At 37.1% G+C, this 21,892-nt stretch overlaps 1 protein-coding gene across 2 annotated transcripts in view; it reads right to left on the bottom strand.

Moving 5' to 3' along the window:
* PREX2 (phosphatidylinositol-3,4,5-trisphosphate dependent Rac exchange factor 2) overlaps positions 1–21,892 on the bottom strand; it is a 285,113-nt gene that overhangs the window by 188,653 nt on the left and 74,568 nt on the right. Inside the window, exons 4-6 of one of the 2 annotated variants that reach the window (XM_041768877.1) lie at positions 20,723–20,827; positions 13,414–13,515; positions 9,733–9,894 (exon numbers count right to left, since the gene is read on the bottom strand). In XM_041768877.1, coding sequence (XP_041624811.1) covers positions 9,733–9,894; positions 13,414–13,515; positions 20,723–20,827 — 369 coding nt within the window. The remainder of the gene's footprint in view (positions 1–9,732; positions 9,895–13,413; positions 13,516–20,722; positions 20,828–21,892) is intronic. The other variant, XM_041768878.1, reaches the window with a different exon arrangement.

Below are 21,892 nucleotides of genomic sequence, written 5' to 3' on the forward strand. Positions count from 1 at the left end.
CTGCAGGTTATTGGGACTGCTCTTCCCCCATCAAGTTCTTGTTTGTTCACATCTTTCGTCTTGTCAGTGCCACAAAGACTTTCTGCTGAGGACAAGCTCCCCAGCTGAGAAAAACCATCTTCCATCCTGTGAATGGAGTGAACTGACTAGCCAGGCCACGCTAGCTAATACACCAAATATTCTCATAGGTTTGGTGTTTGAGAGATTGAGCACTGCCCGTCAGCAGCTGAACCTTTGATTTATAATAAAAAGCAAAATTTATAGAAGGACACTCATTTAGACTCATTTAGACTGTAGCATTAGACAAGTCAGAGGCATACCCGGAGTGCTAGAGGAGGGTTTTTGACAGAACATATAGATAGGGCTAGAGTTGCTTGTTTATGTACCAAGAAGGGAGAGACAGAGAGAGAGAGAGAGAGAGAGAGAGAGAGAGACAGGATGGGTGGATGGGCGGGAAAGAGGACCAGAGGGCAGAAAGGATGCCCTTGGTGAATTAGAATTAGAGTAGTTTGTAAGCAATGAGCTAACACAATCTGCCACTTGGACAGGATCATCCATAGTCTGTCTCTCAGTGTGTCTCTCTCTCTCCTTGCTCTCTCTTTTCTCTGCTTCCAGTACTAACTACACTTCCAAATGACTCCTCAGATCTGTGGCTATGTTCATGCCTTCTAACCAATGTAGAAAAGGATATTAGTATTTAATTTATACAAAGAATTAATAGACAATATATGTAAAACTCCCAGCACAATGCCCAGTACAGAAAAGGACTCTATAAAGGCCACTACAATTATCATCGCTAGCTCTTTTAAAGGTGATGACATCAAGCCCAACCATTTTGCTATGCTTCAAAGTGTATCTTCCAATACAATTGGAATACAATTTTTTATTTTTTTTTTAGGTTAAATGTCTCTTTTTAAATAATGTTCTGGGGATCCCTGGGTGGCGCAGCGGTTTGGCGCCTGCCTTTGGCCCAGGGCGCGATCCTGGAGACCCGGGATCGAATCCCACGTCGGGCTCCCGGTGCATGGAGCCTGCTTCTCCCTCTGCCTGTGCCTCTGCCTCTCTCTCTCTATCTCTCTGTGACTATCATAAATAAATAAAAATAAATAAATAAATAAATAAATAAATAAATAAATAAATAAATAATGTTCTGGTATTTTTTGCTCCCCACTACATGATAAATCTACCTTTCTCTGTAGTAAAAAAAAAAAAAATCTCACAACTTTTATCTTTAAAGTAAATGAAGGGATGCCTGGTGGCTCAGAGGTTGAGCATCTGCCTTTCGCTCAGGGTGTGATCCCAAGTTCCATATCGGGCCCCCTGTAAGGAGCCTGTTTCTCCCTCTGCCTGTGTCTCTGCTCTCTCTCTCTGTGTCTCTCATGAATAAATAAATAAAATGTTAAATATATATATATATAAAGTAAATGAAATGTATTATATTTTGAAATTACGTGAATTTTTTTTCACTTATCTAGAAATACCAGGAGAGTTTGTGGGGATAGGAATAAAGAAGTCAAGCTATAAAATTCACAGGAGAAATTGAAATGAAGTATGGCTATGAGCATCAGATTGCTAGGTAAGAATCAGGAGCACTAAAGTCTATCAAAATGACGTCAGACAAGTGAACTAGAAAATAAAAAATGTGGAAGCAAGAAAACAAGCCAGGCAGATCATCAGAAGAGAGCAAAGCCTCTAGGGCAATGGTTCTCAAAGTTTATAATTTAGAAGACACACCTGATGGGCCTATTAAAATTTCCAGGTCCCCAGCACTACCTTCAGAGATTGAAACTGAGTAAAGCTGGGGTAGGTCCCAAATCATTCTAGTAAGTGCTGATGCATTTGGACTTCAGTACACACCCTAAGACTGCTTTGGAGGCTTTGAGTACTTGAATTCAGGTGCTCAAGGGCACAATATAGCAAACCTGCTGACATGGAGATAAGGTGGGCACAAGTCTCTGCCTGAGGTAGTCCTGACTGCTTCCCAGGGCAGACTGGTGTTTATCACAGTAGTATGTTCACAAATATACCACATGCTCACCTGTGGTATATTTCATCACTGGTGAATATTCACTGAAACCTGCATAATGTTACATAACCTAGCGGGCATTTTATCTGCATTTTGAAAAATGACACTAATTTTTAAATCTAGATATCTATTTTTTTGCAAATCCATATTTAGTCATTGAACAACCATGTATGATAAACACTTTTCTCTATATGAATACTAAAGTCAGGATTTTAACTTTCTACAATACACCAGACAATGTGTTAAACATTTTCTTGTGTGTAAATCTCTAGCAAGTTGGTTTCTGTAAAGTTTTAGAAAGAAAGAGGAGGGAGGGAGGAAAGAAGGAAGGAAGGAAGAAAGAAAAAGGAAAAAGAAAAAAAGAGAAAGGGAAAGATGTTTACTTAGTTAAGTCAGCTTTGTACACTGTTTCATCGGTCACCATGCAGATGTTGAAGGTAGCAGATTATTTCACTGTGGAAAAATAAAACTTAAAAAACTTGAACTATAGAAATACCTTTACAAAGACACAATTTCATGTGAGTGTGAAAAAAATACAGCCCATGAAAATAAGCTACTTTAATAGTACAGTTACATATCACAGTCATAAACCAACATTTGAGAGGTAAGGTGTAAAAGAATTATTTTTAAAAAGTAAGAGGGCTTGCATAAATCATTAATTTTGAACTACCCTAAACCCATTACACATAATATAATATGTACATATACATACTTAATGCAGATATTTTTAAATAATATGTTTATCCATATGATTCATAGTTCTGCTGTCTTAGCAATCCCTTAAAAAATAACCAAAATAATGTACTTTTATCATCTAGATGATTTATCTTTTTTAAGTTGTATTTCCCTTTAGAAAGCTACATTTATCATGTAAAATCATGCTTGCAATGAATTATATAGAGAGAATTAAATACAGGAAAACCCCAGCAAGGAAGTTACATGAATGGTTCTAATCCTCACTGCTTTTATTACATCAGGAAAGGAAGGCTGACAGTTCAAGGTGAGAAGTAACCATACATAAATAACTATGACCAGGGGTGGGAGTCTACTCATTCAGTGCATCTCATTCCAAAACCTTCTCTTTCTACTCCAGCCTATGGAAACCCATGTCATCCCTCTTCCTTCACCATGGCCCTGGCAGTGCAAAGGTGAACTTCAGTGAGGGAAGCCCATCTGTATATGTCCTTAGACAAAAGAAACAGAACCTGTACTATGGAAATTCATTCACAAAGACTGAATTTCAAACAACTGCACAGTGTTCAACTCTAATACGAGGAAGAAAAAAAAAAACCTTGCATGGTATGTATTTGTGAACCATAAGCCAGAACAGGATGCTAAGGAGGATTAAAGAACATCAAAGTAGCAGAAAAATGAAACAAATAACGGAAGTAGGTCAGAATCACTGCTACTACCAAAAGAACCAAAAATGTAAAAACATAGTGAGAAGCCACTGACAATTAATTACTACATAACTACAATATAACTGTATCTGCATTTAATTACCACCCAACCCACTATGTATCAGACACTGTCCTAGATGGCCAGACAGAGACCCAAGGCTTGAGATATGACCCCTGCTCCTGATACTATTGGAAGAAACAAATATGTAAATAGAGAATTAAATGCAGTGTGATCATTGCAATAATAGAGCATTAATAAAATGAGAATTGGTATGACTTAACAATGATGAATATTAGGGGCAGCTGTGTGTTTATGATTATATGTTTATAATTAAGTAGATAGTTCATTCCATGCTGTGGTTTCAGGTTTCAATTATTTTCCAGGGATTTTCTTTGTCAAATTTATGAAGTATGCCATTTAAATATCGCTTTCCAATATGGCGAAGAGATCAGTCTGAAATGAATGGAGCAAATTATGACCTCCCTCATTAAGACCAGGACCTGGAGTCAGTCCATGTTGGCCACACTCCTCACCAATGGCTTCTCTTCTCATTGTATTTACCTCATGGACAAGATCAGGAGGCAAATAATACAAGTCAGAATCTAATTTGTTAAGATGAAAAATTCTGATTCTATAATTTGAGGTATATAATCATCTGCCAATTATATAGTCAGCATATATGAAAAACTATTAAATTTTAAAGCACCATTACAGAACTTAATGTGGGAAGTATGATGAATTTTCATAGGTGGACAATTCTTAGGTGCCAAAGTATGCTTTCAAAAAATGACAACACCCAGAAAAGACAACCAGAAGCATGTGTATTTATTTCTTTTATGGCTCCTTTTTAATTTCCAGTGTTTCTACAAACATTAAAATCATGATTTTTGAAGCACTGCAATAATAGAACAAATCCCCACCTCTGAATAGACTGAATAAAAATAATATTGCTAAACCATATCTGGACTAGTTGAAAGGTAAGTCAATTTATGTTAAGTTCTCTTAACATATTATATAAGGGTTTATTACTGATTCTTTGCAGCTATGAGATGGCAAAAATCATTATAAAATGAAACTACTCACTAATTATTTGACCCCATTGCTGGCTCTCCCTGCTTAATACCAGAGTCGAACTCATTCATCTCGTCAACTAAATGTTGAATATTAATACCAGAAAAACACAGACTGCAGAGAGAAGGCATAATCTTGGCAAAGATGAAAGATGACAGGAGGCCTTGAAACTTCCCCTAATCATATGCAAAGCATTGACAGATGAAGATCTAACAGAGCTAGGCCCACTCACTGTGGAAGAAAAGAAAATTGACAAGAATGACAATTAGATGGATGTTTCATAAGAGAATGGTTTCAATATCAAGAGAGTGCCTCGAGAAAATGAATGAAGCACTTGAATATTCTTTCAAAAAAAACCTCTAAAACTACTAGAAAAGTTAAACATGAAATGAAGGGTACCACCTCATTTTATCACATGATGCCATAAAATGTGTACCCCACCCCCTGCAAGAGATTCAGCATTTGACTCACTCTTTTTGAGATTCAACTAATTAACTGAAGTTATAACCTAGATTCTGTCATATATTAGATAAAACAAATTAATAACACAAATGTTCATTTTACCAAATGCAGTCCCAATCCAGCTTCCCCGCCTCTCCCACTTAGTAAATTCTGCTCCCCTTTCTAAGTCGATTCACTTTCAATGGCCTTTTTCCCAAACTACTTATCCTTAAATAACAAGGTCATCTATAAATCAACTCTGTCTCAAGGCAGTGGACAAATTTGTATCTACCAAATCTCCTTGTAGAGAAGAAAAAGGAAACAAGTTTCATCACAACATCTGTTAGACTCACACTCATGAAGAGTGCGAGAGAACATGATTTGAAGTCAATACATTGTCAGACACAAACTTAATCATATGCAAAGCAGCAAACGGATGTTAAAATGGTCTTCTATCATTATATTTCTTCATGTAAGAAGGTAACCGAGGAGTCAAATTTCTATTATTTCTTTTTACTCTCTAAAACACAAAAACTCCTTTGATCTTATTTTTTCCAACACCTTCATATATTAATAATTCTGCCTCTTATCTTTTAATATAACTTTTTCAGATTGAGAGATCTACTCCAAACAGGCCATCATAGATGTAAAGCTGAATTACCAAGTAACACAATGCTTATTAATACTCCCCTGTTCATCATGACTCCGGAGATTACAGTTATCATTACAACACTATCAATCAGGCAAAAAGCAGACCAAGACTGAGAATGATCCTGTTCTATGAAATGAATCAGTGACTCTGATTAAACAGCTAATGAACTTCCTTTCCAAGTACACTGATCATTGCCCTACAATTACCTTCAGTAGAATATCTTGTGCAATGTTTTAAATGATGGATAAGACATAAAACTGAGATATAATGAATTATACTAATAAGAGGCAGGACTTAAAAAATGAGCAATTAAACTACACATCTTCTGTGATGGAGGTCACTATGTAAATGCTGACAAAAACCTAATTTCTATAATCAATTTACTTTTAAAGGGCAGGCTATCAACTTAAAGAATTAACTGAATTTTTGTCTGAGTGGATATAATATTACACAGTGACAAGGAATACAGGGTTTAGAACCAGTCTGTCTATTTTCATATTAAACTCTGCCATCTGTTAGCTATAAGCATTTGGGGTGAATTATATGGCCTTCATCTTTAAAATCTGTGTAATGGGGATTAAAATACCTCAGCAAACTGTTAAAGGCTCACCAAGATTGTGTACAATGGATCAGCCTTTCCTCAAAAGGAAAGGGGATGATTGGCAACCAAGGACCCCTGACCTCCCCTAAACAAATTTACCTAGGCAAGATTAGATTTTGGTCCTAAATCTTGAGTGATGTAATGTAAATGTGGAAAAACTTATGAGAAAAAAATTGAAAATAAAAAAATTATTAGAGCCTATTCATTTTAGCTAGGGCACTGATGAGCCTGCCTACCACCATGGAGAGTATAGCTTTCTTATTGATTCTGTGAAGTACTCCATATCTTTTAAATTAATGTTTCTTTCAGTTTCTGTGGCTTAGAACTATCTAACTTTAACTGAAGTGATATAACATCTTCAGTAGTCAGGTGCATATATTAGATGAATGGGAATTTCTCAAGGGTAAAATCCTGCCACTGAACCAGAGCTTTAAAATACTACTCATTGGGCAGTCCTGGTGGCTCAGCGGTTTAGCGCCACCTTCAGCCCAGGGCCTGATCCTGAAGACGGGGGATAGAGTCCCACATTGGGCTCCCTGCATGGAGCCTGCTTCTCCCTCTGCCTGTGTCTCTGCCTCCCCTCTCTCTCTCTCTCTCTCTCTCTCTCTGTATCTCTCATTAATAAATATTTTTTTAATCTTACAAAAATAAAATAAATAAAATACTACTCATTTGCATAGCATTTTACAGTATTTAAAGCACTTCTACTTATTTCCTTTGACTCCTGCGACAACCTACACTGTATGTAGGAGAGTCTGATGTACTACCCCCAAACTAAGGGTAAGAGCCTGGATTAGGGATGAAGTATGCTCAAAAGCCAGGTTTCTGCACTAGGTCATCTGATTTGGGAACCAAAAATGTCAATCACTTGTCTACCTAAACCCAACATAAAGGAATGTAATGATAATTTACAGCACAAAATACTAGATAGGCTAGATACCTGACAGATTTTACTATAAAAAACCTTCATTTGATTAATGGGAAAATAAGATCCTGGATAATTAAGTGAAATAAATAATCCACCTAAAGTAGAAATAACACAAATTCACTGTGTATCAGAATCAGACCCAATTCAAGAGATTTTACTGGAGCAAGTGTTTCATCCATAAGGTGATCCTAAAAGGCCTGCATGAGGAGGTCCCAGCAAAGGAACTAGACAGGGAGCTGTTTCCCAACCTTAGCTCAAGGCTTCTCACCTCACAGGCTCTCTAAGGAACTCTGTTCTTGGCCCACATGCCACCTGACATCTTCCCTTGGCCCTGTCCTAACCCCACTAGAGCTACTCTAAACATATATAAAGCTGTCTGCAAGCTGAGCAGTAATCCTTGTTTGCAATTCAAAGAAAGCTCTGTAACTATCCGCCTTCCCTCCCAGGCCTTCAGCCCTCTGTCCTGTACATGTCTGGAGTCCTATCAGCAGTTTCTCCTAAGCTTCCAGGAAGGAACCAGAGCCCTCCCCTTCTCTCCAAGGTGGTGGACTGAGGTGGGGAATCAAGTTCTTATCACAAGTCACCAACCAGTTGGCTGGGTCTTCCCCCAAGCTGCATTCCCTCAACATCCCAAAAACCTCCAAAGCAGCATGCCTATGTCTTATGCAATCATATTCAAATCCTACTCAAGTAGAATCTGCATTGCTGCCCTTTTTGGGACCCAACATTCATATGATCTCTCCTGTGCATGCCCGAACTGTAGTCATATCTGAATTCCTGCAGCTCCTTTCCTCTATCCTGATGCCCCATCTTCCTCTTGCACTCCAACTCCAAACTCTTGTTTGTTGTAAATACAAGGCTGGGGGGATTGAGGCACCCACTGTTATGAGCTGTATATGACACAGTATGATCCACACATTCTTCCTTTGAGTAACTGGAATGCTCAGTGCAAGAAATATCAACACTTTTCAAAGAATCTCTTATTTTAGGGCCCCTGGGTGGTCAGTTGGTTAAGCATCTGCCTTCAGCTAAGGTCATGATCCTAGGGTCCTGGGATCAGGCCCCATATCAGGCTCCCTGCTCAGTGGGGAGTCTACCTCTCCCTCTCTGTCTGCCTACCACTCTGCATACTAGTGCTCGTTCTCTCTCTCTCTCTTTCTGTCTCTAATAAATAAATAAAATCTTTTAAAAAAAAGAATCTCTTATTTCTGCAGTAGATTCAATTTTTAGGATATACATGAGGAGGAACAAAATTATGAAAGATTCCATTTCCCTAGAGTACCCAGAAGAATCTGTGAAATTTTGTTTTGGTAAAAGTTCTGGCAGATATCAATGAAAAACCCTGCAATTTAAAGCAAGTTCGGATTCTCTTCCAATGTTTGAGTGACAACAGAATGACAAAAGCAAACTTAAGTCCATTTTCCTCATCTCAGCAGGATAACCGCTCCCTAGGAAAGGAATTATCATCATGAATCAACTGTAAAACACACAACCATTTTAATTGACTGAAATAAGTAGCATTCATGCTGAAATAGGAGGTCACCCTGGACACTTGAAATCAAAGAATATAGATGAGGAGAAAGCTTAGATCCCAGCTAGTATTTGAAAAGTTTCATGGTAAAGAGTGGATATATAGGGGAATTCCCAGAGGTCAATATTTGAGATTTCTTTGCAAATCCAAGTGGATATAATTTTAGATCTAAATGGGAACTAACATATTGAAGATATGAAACAAATTAGTCAATTATAAAGCCCTAAAGATAAAAAGCAATCCACTAGAATATGTGTGACACATTATTTGGTTGTAAACATTTTAAATCTTTATACCTTTAAAAAATTAACTGCTTACTTTATAAAAATAAGTTATCCTAGTTGAAAGCTCATGCTCTCTCAATTAAGTCAATTTGTAAAAACAAAATTTTAGTTTATGCTTTAATATGCACTAAAATAAAATAAGGTTCCAGCCCCATGAAATAATGGGGATTCAAAGTTACCATAGATGAAGACATATTACAGATTCTGAATAGAATCTAAATATCACTCTTCATTTGTTTTATCATTAAAAAAAATCTTTCTCTAATGAATGATAAATCCATAAAACTTTTCATCTCGAATGGACCTTAAAAATCATATCATAGGCAGTTCCTTCATTTTAGAAATGAAGAAATTCAAATTTAGAGAGATAAAGTGAGCTTAAAATGAAATTCATCATCAAACACCTAATTTAGAATCTGAAAATAACAGTATCACAGAACACGTATGGAGTGTTATTCCCCTTCCTTACTCTCTCCTGGGTTCTGGCTCTGTACTTATTGACCAAAGAAAGACAGGAAAAAGGATAATCAACTGCACAAATACTGAAATACCACAGCTTATAACCCATACAATATTAGATGACTCTATTGCTTTCAGGTTGACATTAAGTCAATTAACTGGCACTTTAAAGGTATTTAAAAATAATAATGACAGCACTTTACGGAAATCATTACAACCCTGTGGCATTATCTGGGAAAATGACCATTTATGGTTCTATCCAATGTCAACAATACTACATACAGCTTAAGACACAACAAAACTATTTTAAGTTCCATTGTTGAGTAGAGTGAATGTACCTCCCAGCCTTCAATGTGAGACTGCCATTCCTCTAAAACTTCTAACTTCTCCATCTGCCTCTTGGCCTCGTTTATGTTAGAACAGACAGCTTTCATGGCTTGGAGGGCTTCCATCACTGCTGCGTAGTCACTGTGTTTCCTTGGAGTCCGTTTCAGCAACTCCTGTTTATACACAAAAAGCAAACCACCCTTTGATCTTCAGCTTTCTGGTACAGCAGGTTCAGACTGACCAGGAAATGAAACTGCAGAGATCGTGAGAGCCACTTTCAGAAGTGACATCACAAACTCCACTAAGATGGAGATCAAAAACAAGAGTTTCAATCAATAAATATGTGTTACCCTGATACACATTTTGGAGCTCCTTTCCTTCTTTTCCTTAAAATTATGTTGTTTTTAAGAAATAAATTAGGTTTATCCTTTCAGATTGTCAAATATCTCACCTGCAGCATGTAATTTTTTGGTTTGACCTCTGCTCCAACAGAAATAGAATTTTTTGTTTTCTTAGAGTCTTTAACAGAACATTAAGTATTTAAATAAATATGTCCCATAATTTCAAAAACAATTTATTTTTTTAAGATTTTATTTATTTGCTCATGAGAGATTACAGAAAGAGGCAGAGACACAGGCAGAGAGAGAAGCAGGCTCCATGCAGAAAGCCCAATGTAGGACTCGATCCCAGGTCCCCCAGGATCACACCCTTACCCAAAGGCAGACGTTCAACTGCTGAGCCACCCAGGAGTCCCTCAAAAATAATTTAAATGCCTAATTTTCTAACACATTTTTGAGAAACTATAAAAACATGTCTTATTTTTAAATAATATTTTATACTCTAGCAAAAGAAATAATTTATAAGTTCCACAATACCTTATCACTAAAGCAGCAATTTATGCTATTTTCACCAATAACTCAGGTTCACTCTCTGCAATGAAAGAATTGCCATATGCCCCTCGATAGCTTTCTTTTTGTTTGGATTTTTTGGAGGTTTTTTTTGGCAGTTTATGGTTTTTTCCATTCAGGATATCAGAACAAGAGTGATCTTTAATCTTTTAAATATATTAAAAGGTCTTGTTTGTTGTTTAGAAGCACAAAATTAAACATCTTCACCCACTGTCTAGACAGTTGTGACCACATTGCTTTTTAATTAGTCATTTGTTTCTTTACTACAGTTGCCATCATCATGTAACTAACACAATTACAGAAATCCTGAGGCAAGTCTTTAAAAGAATTTTCTTAATTCTTAACATACAGTGGGAAAATATGCTGTTGTTATACTCTCTTGAGGTCTGATTCTGCCATAAACCTTGACCCTGCATTCAGTATCTTCACACTAGGCTCTGCAGAGCCAGCACCAAAAGAATACACATTACATCACTCCCAAGACAAGATTTAAAAACTTATGTTGGATCACAAATCCATAGAAAAGATATGCTGGCTTCTCTAGAAATTCTAAAGTGTAGAAGTATTTGTAAATTATGTGAAGTGGTCAAGGCAGCCTGCAGACTATGATTTGGGGCCCTATGGAATTGTGCCCAATGGGTATCTGTGGAGTCAAGACATGAATTTAGATAATGTGAAACAGCAAGATAAATGACTAGTAATAATCTTTTGTCAGTTACTTTCTATGAACCCTGTGCTGGCTGGCCAAACCAGTAATTTCAAGTTCCACAAATAAGACCAATATATCTTTTCTTTAACACACAGCCTAATCCCTAATGTTTTTCTCTGAATAAATAAAACCATCCAAAATCAAAGAGATTATCAGCACAATGGTACAACAACCACAAAAAATATCAACACCAACATATCTACTACAAGTAAATGGCTTCTTCATGTTTCTTTGTGAAGATAATCATCCTAAGAAGGGGAAAGGTCATCTTTCCACTGAAGGTGCTCTGAGTTGATTTTTTTTTTTCTTTCTAACTAAGGATGTGTCCATGATTCTATCTTTTGAGAGGTCAGCTGAACCAACCCTATCCAGTGGTCATCCCTATCCAGAAGTGATTTAGAACAACTACGTAGCATGACGTATTTCTCTTAGTATCACTATCCCTTTTGACTCTTAAAACAAACAAATGCCTGGGATTCCAAAATCAGGTCCAGGAAGAACTGAAGTGATCTGAGTCACCAAGTCAGAAGTCTGGAAGGACTCTCAGAAAGACAAGAGTCACATCTGCATCAATCTTCCTCACCTTCTGAAGACCACACTAAAAGTCTGCAGAACCGGAGATCCATGTGTTAGCTTCTCTCCGTGGCTTAACCAAGTAATTTTAACTTGTTTTTTAATAAGAAGAAACTGTTTGCAAAGAAATTTTACACAAAAACCCAATTATGCAATTCACAGAAGTTGTAGTTAAATAATGTTTTTTAGTTCAAATTCCATACATTTATTTCTCAAAAAATAAATCAATAAGAACACCAATTAATATGTGCATAATATTGGAGACTATTTTAAAAATTTAGATAGCAAGTAATAATTTATTAAAATAAATCAGAATCAAATATATATGAGTAAATAACAGCTAACATATATGGAGTACATACTGTGCTAAATGATTTACATTAAACAATTCAATTACTATTTCTATGTAATACCTTTTCCATATGCATATGTATGTATATACACACATACATAAACAGATATACATATCCAATATACACATTCTTGCAGACATACACTATAATTTCATCCTTATTATTTCTGTTTCATATATAAAAACCCAAGGCTTTAAGAGATTAGATTACGTGTTCTGCCACACCGCTAGTAAGCAGAACACTTAGGACTGGAGCTCAGAGCTCATGTGCTCAATCACCATCCCCAACTGCCTGTGCTGCAGTTGTAGTTCCAAAAACTACCATTTCCAGAATTGCTATTCTAATCTTTTTGCACACTCTTGCAGTATAAGCATAATTAGTACATTATAATCTGTTTTTCACAATAAAACTTTTGGTCATTGTAATAAGGCGGTGGACCTACAACCATTACTGGGGCCTATTCTGTTTTCCAGAGGCAGCTTTGCTTAGCACTGTCATCCTACGTCCTATCATTTATTGTCCCATGTGATGCACAGCATTCCTTGTAATAATGATTTAAAAACCAAGTTCTGAAGTTATGTAACTTTGACTTTGGCTTCATTGCCATCAAGAAGTTGCCAACATTAGGGGAGGTCAAAAAATATGCCAACAGTAGAATTACTTAAGATAAAGAACCCTGCAGATAAAGTGCTATATAAACCAGTCATAAGGTATTTAATGGGCTCTATCTTGAAACTAATGCATTTACTCTAAATAAAACTCAAACAAGTTTATTTTCTATAAAAAGCACTATGAGTCTCTTTTCCCAAAAGATTTGTTTCCTAATTCATATATATATATATATAGCTATTTTCCCCAGTAACTATGATCCGCCCTTTCTTTAGAAAATCAAATTATTGGGCAACCCCGGTAGCTCAGCAGTCTAGCACCGACTTCAGCCCAGGGCGTGATTCTGAAGACCGGGGATCGAGTCCCACATCAGGCTCCCTGCATGGAGCCTGCTTCTCCCTCTGCCTGTGCTTCTGTCTCTCTCTGTGTCTCTCATGAATAAATAAATAAAATCTTTAAAAAAAAGAAAAAAATTTAAGACCATCAGCAAAATATGCAGATACAAGGAAAACACTATAGTGAAATAAACACATAAAATACCTTCAAAAGGAGAGGGTACTTGCAAATTCTTTGTATTGGTGTTACTAAATATCCTTCCAGGGGAACATCTGTGTTCTTCCGTCCTCCAAGTAGCATGCAGTTCTGCAGTAGAAATAAAAATAATTACATATTTTAAACCTGCTAAAAACGTGTGAAAGCCTACCTCTATCTCTGAGATGAGCCCATGCAATCACAAATAACATTTACAGAAGACAAAGAGAAGTATTTTTCCCATTTCATATTAGTTATAGAAACCAAAATATGTTTTGAGTATATATCTTGAAAATTAATTTATATATATTATCCTGACTATGAAGTCTGAGGGAAAAGAAATAGGATAGAGACAGATGGATGGATGGACTAATGGATGAATAAATAATAGACACAAAAATACACAGATCAAAATTCTGCTTATAAAGGGAGTTGTACTGTAGCTGAATTATGGTGTTATGTTGTGTTGTGTTGTGCTGTGTTGTAAAGAGCAGGCCTGGAGACAACTGGGTTCTATACATCCTCTGCCACTGACTAGTGATGCAAGTTGGGCTGATTTAAGAATGCTAGGGGCAGCCTGGGTGGCTCAGTGGTTTAAGTGTCTGCTTTCAGCCCAGGGCGTGATCCTAGAGTCCCGGGATCAAGTCCCATGTTGGGTTCGCTGTATGGAGCTTGCTTCTCCCTCTGCCTGCATATCTGCCTCTCTGTCTCTCTCTCTCTCTGTGTCTCTCTTTCTCACTGTGTCTATCATAAATAAATAAATTAATTTAAAAAAAAAGAATGCTAGTTTTTCTGTCTGTAAAACTGGCATGTTTTAACCAAGTGATTGCTAAGTCATTTTTAGCTGGCATACCTAGAATACCTGACCAATGACACTGGCCAGCCAGCTTCAGATAAGGAGGTCAGATATGATCTCCAAAGAGGCAAGATGAATGGAGAAATCTCAAAATCAGCAACAGAGTAGGATGAAATAGAAGAGAAAATCAATTCCGATTAAAAAAAAACAAAAAAAGCCTATATTCTCTAAAGCATTTGTTCTTTATTTTATAGTTTAACCATCAATTAAGAAAAAGATTTGAAACTTGTACCAAATCCTGTTTCTGCAATGCCTATCAGAGTGACTGGTAAAAAGAAAGCTGTCAATAAATATGTAATGAAGGGAGAAAAGGGCCCCTCAAATATCTTACGGATAATTTAGCAAACTTTCTACCACCATTTTAAGATTACTGTCCCATATTAGTTGAGAAGAGAGAGCAAGTGCTGAGCAGGAAAAGATGAAAAAGAAAGACTGAGGGTAGCAGAACAAGCCCTTACTGTCCTAAGCTACTTGGCTCTAGCACCAATCTGTGTATTCAAGTCAGCAAGACTAATATCATCACTTTAAGTTCACTCAGACACTTTAGAAGTAAGTGTTCTGACTCCAGCATGCTCTTTGAGGGCTTCATCCCCTATTGCAATCAGTCTATCAAAATATTCTTTCCAACTCTGCATGGTATTGCCCCCAGAGGAACCGTATGAAACACGTCTAGGTATATCCCATTGTATTTCCAATGATGTTTCGGTATTCTTTACAAGTCAGCACCTCTTATAAATATGGTCACCCCCTTTACCTAGCTGTGGGTTGAAGTACCCTAAGAAACTCATGACTGCTTAACAACATGCTATTAATGCTTTGTCTAATAGTACTGTACAGATTATGAACTGTCTTCATAATAGCAGAGCTTGGGTTGCCAATTTAGGCTATCTGATGAAAGCCAGCTCTCTCCTAATGTGTTCATGAAGAATGTCTTCTAAATGAGCTCCCAGAGATTTCCCTGATCATGAAAACTTACTGAGTTGGCAGCATATACAGGTACCCCAGATAATACCATCACCACATCTGTAAACTCTTACCTGTTTTTCCAAGGGTGATTGTTGTTATTCCCATTTTATGGAAATTGAAAATGACACCAGTGAAATAATGAATTTCCTAAAATCATTTGGATAATTAGTAATCCCTTAGTGCCAGGGCAGGAATTATAAAAGCCAGGTTTCCTATCAGACTGTGCTATAGGATCATCTAAAAATCAGCACTCTCGAGACTTCTGGCATGGCTTGACACAATTCAATTAATAAACTAGACCCAGGCAAACAAAGAGTCAACTCTGCTGAGAACAGAATGAATTCACTAAGATGACAAAGTTCTAACACTTTATGAAGAGCCCTAAAATTTTAGTGCCATAGGAGCCCCTTCTGGCTGTGGCAGAGAAAAAGTATCAGTAAATCCTTTTCCCAAAAAACAACTGTAATACTCAGCAAAATTGTCAAATTTCCAGGGCTCTGGAAATCAGCTAAAGTCAAATAAAAAAAACTAAGAAGCGTTTATTCGTGAAGAGCTGCTGTATTTTCAGGTAAGAACAGTGGGAGTCTATGGCATTCTCACCTGAGCTTCTCCCATCTTCCCCCTGCAGCCCTTTGCCCCCCAGTGTCCCCAGGTCACCCTGCACAGTGGCCTTATCAAAACTGTACTTTCACAGTGGCTCTATTGCAGTTGCCCCATCACAGGGGCCCTAACACAGCGATAGGCCCTGAAAACCTGATGGGACTGAAGAGAGGAAAAATCTCACACACAGGGGTGTTGTCAATAAAATTAGCACACTCTATAAGAAAAATGGAGAATCCCCACAATTCTGTTAGTATGAGATCGCAGCCCTCCTTGGAGCAAGTGTCGTTGTGTGCACATGCAGGAAAGACCCAAGGGGGTTCCCATGGAAAGAAACGGTTTTCAGGTCCAGATCTGACCTGAAAACTGCCTGCCCTTTCAATGTCTTCCCCACCCCCCAAACTCAAACATAGATCCACAGACAAGCTTTTAGCAATGTTTGATCACCTCTGACAAATTGCCAACTGAACTAAGTTAAGCAGTCACTGGAGTTACCCCTAAAAAGAAAGGCTAAATTATAAAACAAAAAACAGAGTAGAGAGAGCCACTGCACATACAAGAGTCACAAGTTCTCAAATAAAATCCAGGAAAGTTACTAAAAATAAAACAAAACAAAAAAACAAACAAAAAAACAATAACCAACTTCAGGAAATAGACATGATAAATTAAGATGCATATTGTTTTTAGAGCAATCATCCCTCCAAAAAAATTTTTTTAATTTCTTTTTTTAATTTTTATTTATTTATGATAGTCAGAGGGAGGGAGAGAGAGGCAGAGACACAGGCAGAGGGAGAAGCAGGCTCCATGCACCGGGAGCCCAATGTGGGATTCGATCCCGGGTCTCCAGGATCGCGCCCTGGGCCAAAGGCAGGCACCAAAACGCTGCGCCACCCAGGGATCCCCCCCAAAAAATTTTTTAAATACAGTTTAAAAAAATCAACAGAGAAAGTAAAACAGTACACTAAGGAAGGTAAAGGAAGAACAGAGGAACAACAACAACAGCAAAAAAAAAAAAAAAAAAAAAACCCACAGAAAAAACAATAAAATGGAACATGTCAATAAAACAGTATCAATAATTACATTAAAAGTCAATGAATGGAACACTAATCAAAGGACAGAGTTTGTCAGACCGGATAGAAAAAACCATGATCTGACTATATAGAGTCTGCCAGAGGTATGACATAAATACCTAAATACATACATACATAAATAATGGAAAAAATATACAAACAGTACAAGAAGCATCATGGCTGTAATAATATCAGGCAAAATAGACTTTATGAAAAGAAATACCCCTAGAGACAAAGAAAAACATGATCAGTAGAAATATAAATACAAGCATTTTTTTAAAGATTTTATTTATTAATTAATGAGAGACACACAAAGAGAGGCAGAGACACAGGCAAAGGGAGAAGCAGGCTCCCTGTGGGAAGCCCAATGCATGACTCGATCCCAGGACTTCAGGATCACGCCCTGTGGCTCAACCGTGGGGCCACCCAGGTGCCCACAATACAAGCACTTCAATGAATACCTGTTTAACAACAGAGACCCAAAACATATAAGACTAAAACTGACATAATTGAAAGGCAAAATAGACAATGTACCAATTCTACCTATAGATTTCAATATCCTACCCTCAATAACTGACAGAGCACCTAGAGGAAAGGACACAGAAGACAAGAATAACACTATGAACAAAAATGACCTAACATTTATAGAACACTCCGCCCAACAGCAGCAGAATATGGATAGTTTTTAAGCACACATGGAACATACAGAGAAAGAAGAAGAAAAAAAAAAAAAAAAACAGCTCCAGGACAGACCATATGCTAAGCCATAAAAAAGTCTTAAGTCTTAATGAATTTAAAAGGACTTAAATGATTTAAATATGTTCTCTGACTAGAATGGAATTAAATTTAAAAAATCAACTATAAGAAGTTGGAAAAATTCCAATATTGGGAAATAAAATAGCAGAATGTTAAAACTGATGATTCTAAGATATTATCCTACCTGCAAGCTCAAACGTTAACATGCTACAGACTCATGGATGTTGAAAGAACTCACAAAAGTCCTAAGGCAAAGATAAAGGACTTTTTTTTTTCCCTACAGCAACAGTAGCAGGAACAGTATCACCATTTTGGGGCTGATTTCCCAAGCCCCAGTTCCCACATGGCAAGACAGGGAAGACCAGGTGGCCCATGCACACAGTCAAGAGGACAAGGGACCTGAGGCTAAGAAATGAGTCTTTCACGATGGCAGCAGGCATGAAGGTCCACTGCTTAGGAGGAAGAAAGTATCTCTGCCTTCTGAGGCTGCTCGTGATACAAACATCCTTTAAATTATGGGGCAGAAAAAAGGCAGTCAGTTCCTCTGCTCAGAAAATGTGCAGGAACACAAGTCCATGCAGAACTGCCTTCCAAGACAAACTCTAAATAAAGAATAGACTGAAAACATTACAAAAGAGACTAGACATTTTCAGAAACAGAATGAAAATGAAAACACATGTCAAAATTTATGGAATAAAGTGAAAGCAGTGTATAGGGCAAAATTCATAGTTTTAAACACCTCTATTGGAAAAGGCAAAAAGGTCACAATAAAAACTCTTAACAAACTGTGAATATAGTGGAACTTCCTCGACCAGAAAAGGACATCTTTGAAAAAAATCTACAGCTAACATCATACTTAATGATGAAAAAGTGAATGATTTCCCACTAAGATCAGAGAGAAGGTGGGAGTGACTGTTCTTATCACTTCTATTCAACATTGTACTAGTTCTAACCAGTGCAAAAGGTCAGGAAAAAAAAAAGACATCTATATTGAAAAGGAAGTAGTAAAATTGTCTTTACTCTTACATGACATGATCCTATATGTAAAATATCCTAAAGGGTCTACCAAAAAACTACTAGAATTAATACATGAATTTAAACCACAGGTTACAAAAATATACAATAAACAAAAACAAATAAAAATTAAATATTTATATGGTAGTCATGAACAGTCCAAAAATGAAATTAGGATCCTTCCAGTCACAACAGCATCAAAAAGAGTAAAGTCCTTGGGAATAAAAGTTAACAAAGTAAGTATAAGACCCAAATACAGACTTCTTTATGTAACAAAAACATGTTCATAGGAGAAAAATTTAATAAATTGGACTTCAACAAAATGTTAATAATTCTGATTTTCTTTTACTATAAGATTTCATTTATTTATTTGACAGAGAGAAAGAAAAAGCACAACAAACAGGGGAAGTGGCCAGCAGAGGAAGAGGGAGAAGCAGGCTCCCCACAGAGCAGGAAACCCAATGTGGGACTTGATCCCAGGACCCTGGGATAATGACGTGAGCTGAAGGCAGCCGCTTAACTGACTGAGCCACCCTGGAGCCCAGAATTTTGATTTTCAAAAGATAATATTTTTAAATGAACAAACCACACTGGGAGGAAGTATTCACAAATTATATGTCAGATACAAAAACTGTACCCAAAATAAAGAACATGTACAGCTCAATATAAGATAAACATTTCAATTTAAAAATGGACAAAAGATTTGAATAAGCATTTCACCAACAGGATATATGAATGGCTAATAGGAACATAGAAAGCATGCCTGATATCATTGGTCATGAGAGAAATGCAAATAAAAATCACCTTGAGATAAACTACACATCCACTATCACAGCTGTAATTGCAACTGGTAATACCGTGTGTTGGCAAAGATGTAGAGAAACTGTAATTGTACATTGTGGGTGGATATGGCAAAGTCACTTTGGCAGATTATCAATGTTAAACATAAACTTATTATGACCTAGTAATTCCACTCTTAGCATCTATCCAAGAGAATGAAAATATCCACACAAAGACGTGCACGTGGATGTTCATCTCAGCATCATTTATAAAAGAGCTCAAACTGGACATCTCCTGACTTTTTTATATTAACAAATATCTTTCTCAGAAATGATCTTCAAGGTCCGTCATTAATCATAGTTGCTTGCTGACCCAATGTTCACACACTGGCAAATGGATAGACAAAATATGGTATATCCATACAAGGGAGTGCTATCCAGTAATAAAAATGAATGGCATATGGATATATGCTATGATGAGGATGAACCTCAAAACATTTTACTCAGTAAAAGAAGTCGGGCATTGAAGATTATAGTCCATTTATGTGAAATATCCAGAAAAGACAAACCATGGAGATCGAAAGTAAATCACTGACTGCCTAGAGTTCATGGTGCTTGTAGAGATGGGCTGTGAGCAGGAATGAGGGACTATTTGGGGCGCTAGAAACCTTTATAACTGGACAATGGATATGGCTGCTCCATTCCACAAAATGCTGAATAAATATTGTTGACTTGTACACTTATTGTACAAGTAAGTCCTTACTGGCAATTGAATTGTCCAAATTACTGCCAACATGTGCATTTGTTTATGCTATCCTGAGAAATTAAATATACATTCTTGCTCTTTCTATGAAAAGTGAATAAGGAATGTATGTAGGAGAAAGGTCAATCTTTACATTTCTTTTCTACGATACTCATGCTCTGTTTCCTTCCTGTGACTGTTCTACTTACAGTTCTCTTAGCAAAAGTAAATGAAACCCTAGGGAGCTGAGGGATTTAAAAGCAATGATGAACTCAGCATAAATGTCTTCTCTCACTAGGAACCTGTAGTTGTCAAACAATTCACGATCAATCAGGAGAGGGCATCGTCAGTGTTTTCCCAGCACAAGCTTCTGCCCACTCTCACTTCTTACATTTATCAAAGGACTCTGGTCTCCTAGCCTGGACACATTAAATGCCCATGGGTAGTTGTTACACCATACTGGTGCTGGTCCTTGGCTCCTTAGTGAGCCCATCAACAAATCCTAGCATATGGTAACACTCTTACATATACTTACCAAAAGAAATGTGCGGATTGTTCTTATTTTGTTAAGTTCAAGAAGCAACTTTTGTGCCTTCTCATGGTTACTACAATATTCATCATAGATACGGAACTTGTCTTTCTGTGAATTAGAATAAGGATAAGTTAGGGTCGTGTTAGTAGCCATTTTGAAAGATGAACCTGTGTGCTGTTTATGAACAAACTTTATTAAGTGTTGACTATGTTTTGGGAGCTTTACTGTGTATGTATATCAATTTTCTCTGATCCATGAAGAATAGCCTAGGAAAAAATGTTATATTGGCTAATGTCCACTATGATGTATTAGGTATTAGGTAAATGAACCAAATGGTAGCAAATTACTGAAAAGAGAGTACTTAGCTTTACTAAAAGGATTCAGATAGAACTTTTTTTTTTTAAAGATTTTATTTATTTACTCATGAGAGACACAGAGAGAGACAGAGACAGAGACACAGGCAGAGGGAGAAGCAGGCTCCATTGGGACTCGATCCTGGGTCGAGTCAGGCCCCAGGCTAAAGGTGGCGCTAAACTGCTGAGCCATAGGGCTGCCCCAGATAGAGCTTTAAAAAAAAAAGGAGTATCTGAGCAAGGTCCAAAGAGATGAATCTATGATTCCCAGGCAGGGAGCGGGAAGAAAGCATTTTGGGGAGAGGGAAAAGCATGTAACAGGTCAAATAGGAATAGAGAGACATGGTACCCTGCAGTTCATTTGCACCAATCTGGACAGTTGTGTTTAAGACAGATACGGACAAACAGCAGAATATTCAGCAATGAATATTCTGAATTCAGAATATTCTTCAGGTGATGAAGATGGTTGCCTGTGGAAACACTACATATGAGAGGTCATTTCAAACAGAAATTATTTGTTAGTATAATAAAGTAAGGAAATGGTAGCTACTTTCAGATAGCTGTCCTAATGTAAAGGATTTACAACTCTAGGTAGCTCCAGAACACAGAACTAAGACCACTAGGTAGAAACTGCAAGGGCAATGATGGGCAGAGGTAGGCAGATTCAGGATTAACATAAAATTTTCTAATGGCTAGAGCTATCACAAAAAGTGATCAAGTAGGAACAAAATAAGTGACCTTCGTATTTGCCAAAGAAAGAGTACTTTCAAAAAGAGAATAATGTCACCATCATGATCTCTGAGCATCCTCACATCATTAG

The sequence above is a fragment of the Vulpes lagopus genome, chromosome 9 (genome assembly GCF_018345385.1).
Source record: "Vulpes lagopus strain Blue_001 chromosome 9, ASM1834538v1, whole genome shotgun sequence".
NCBI classification, from domain to species: domain Eukaryota; kingdom Metazoa; phylum Chordata; class Mammalia; order Carnivora; family Canidae; genus Vulpes; species Vulpes lagopus.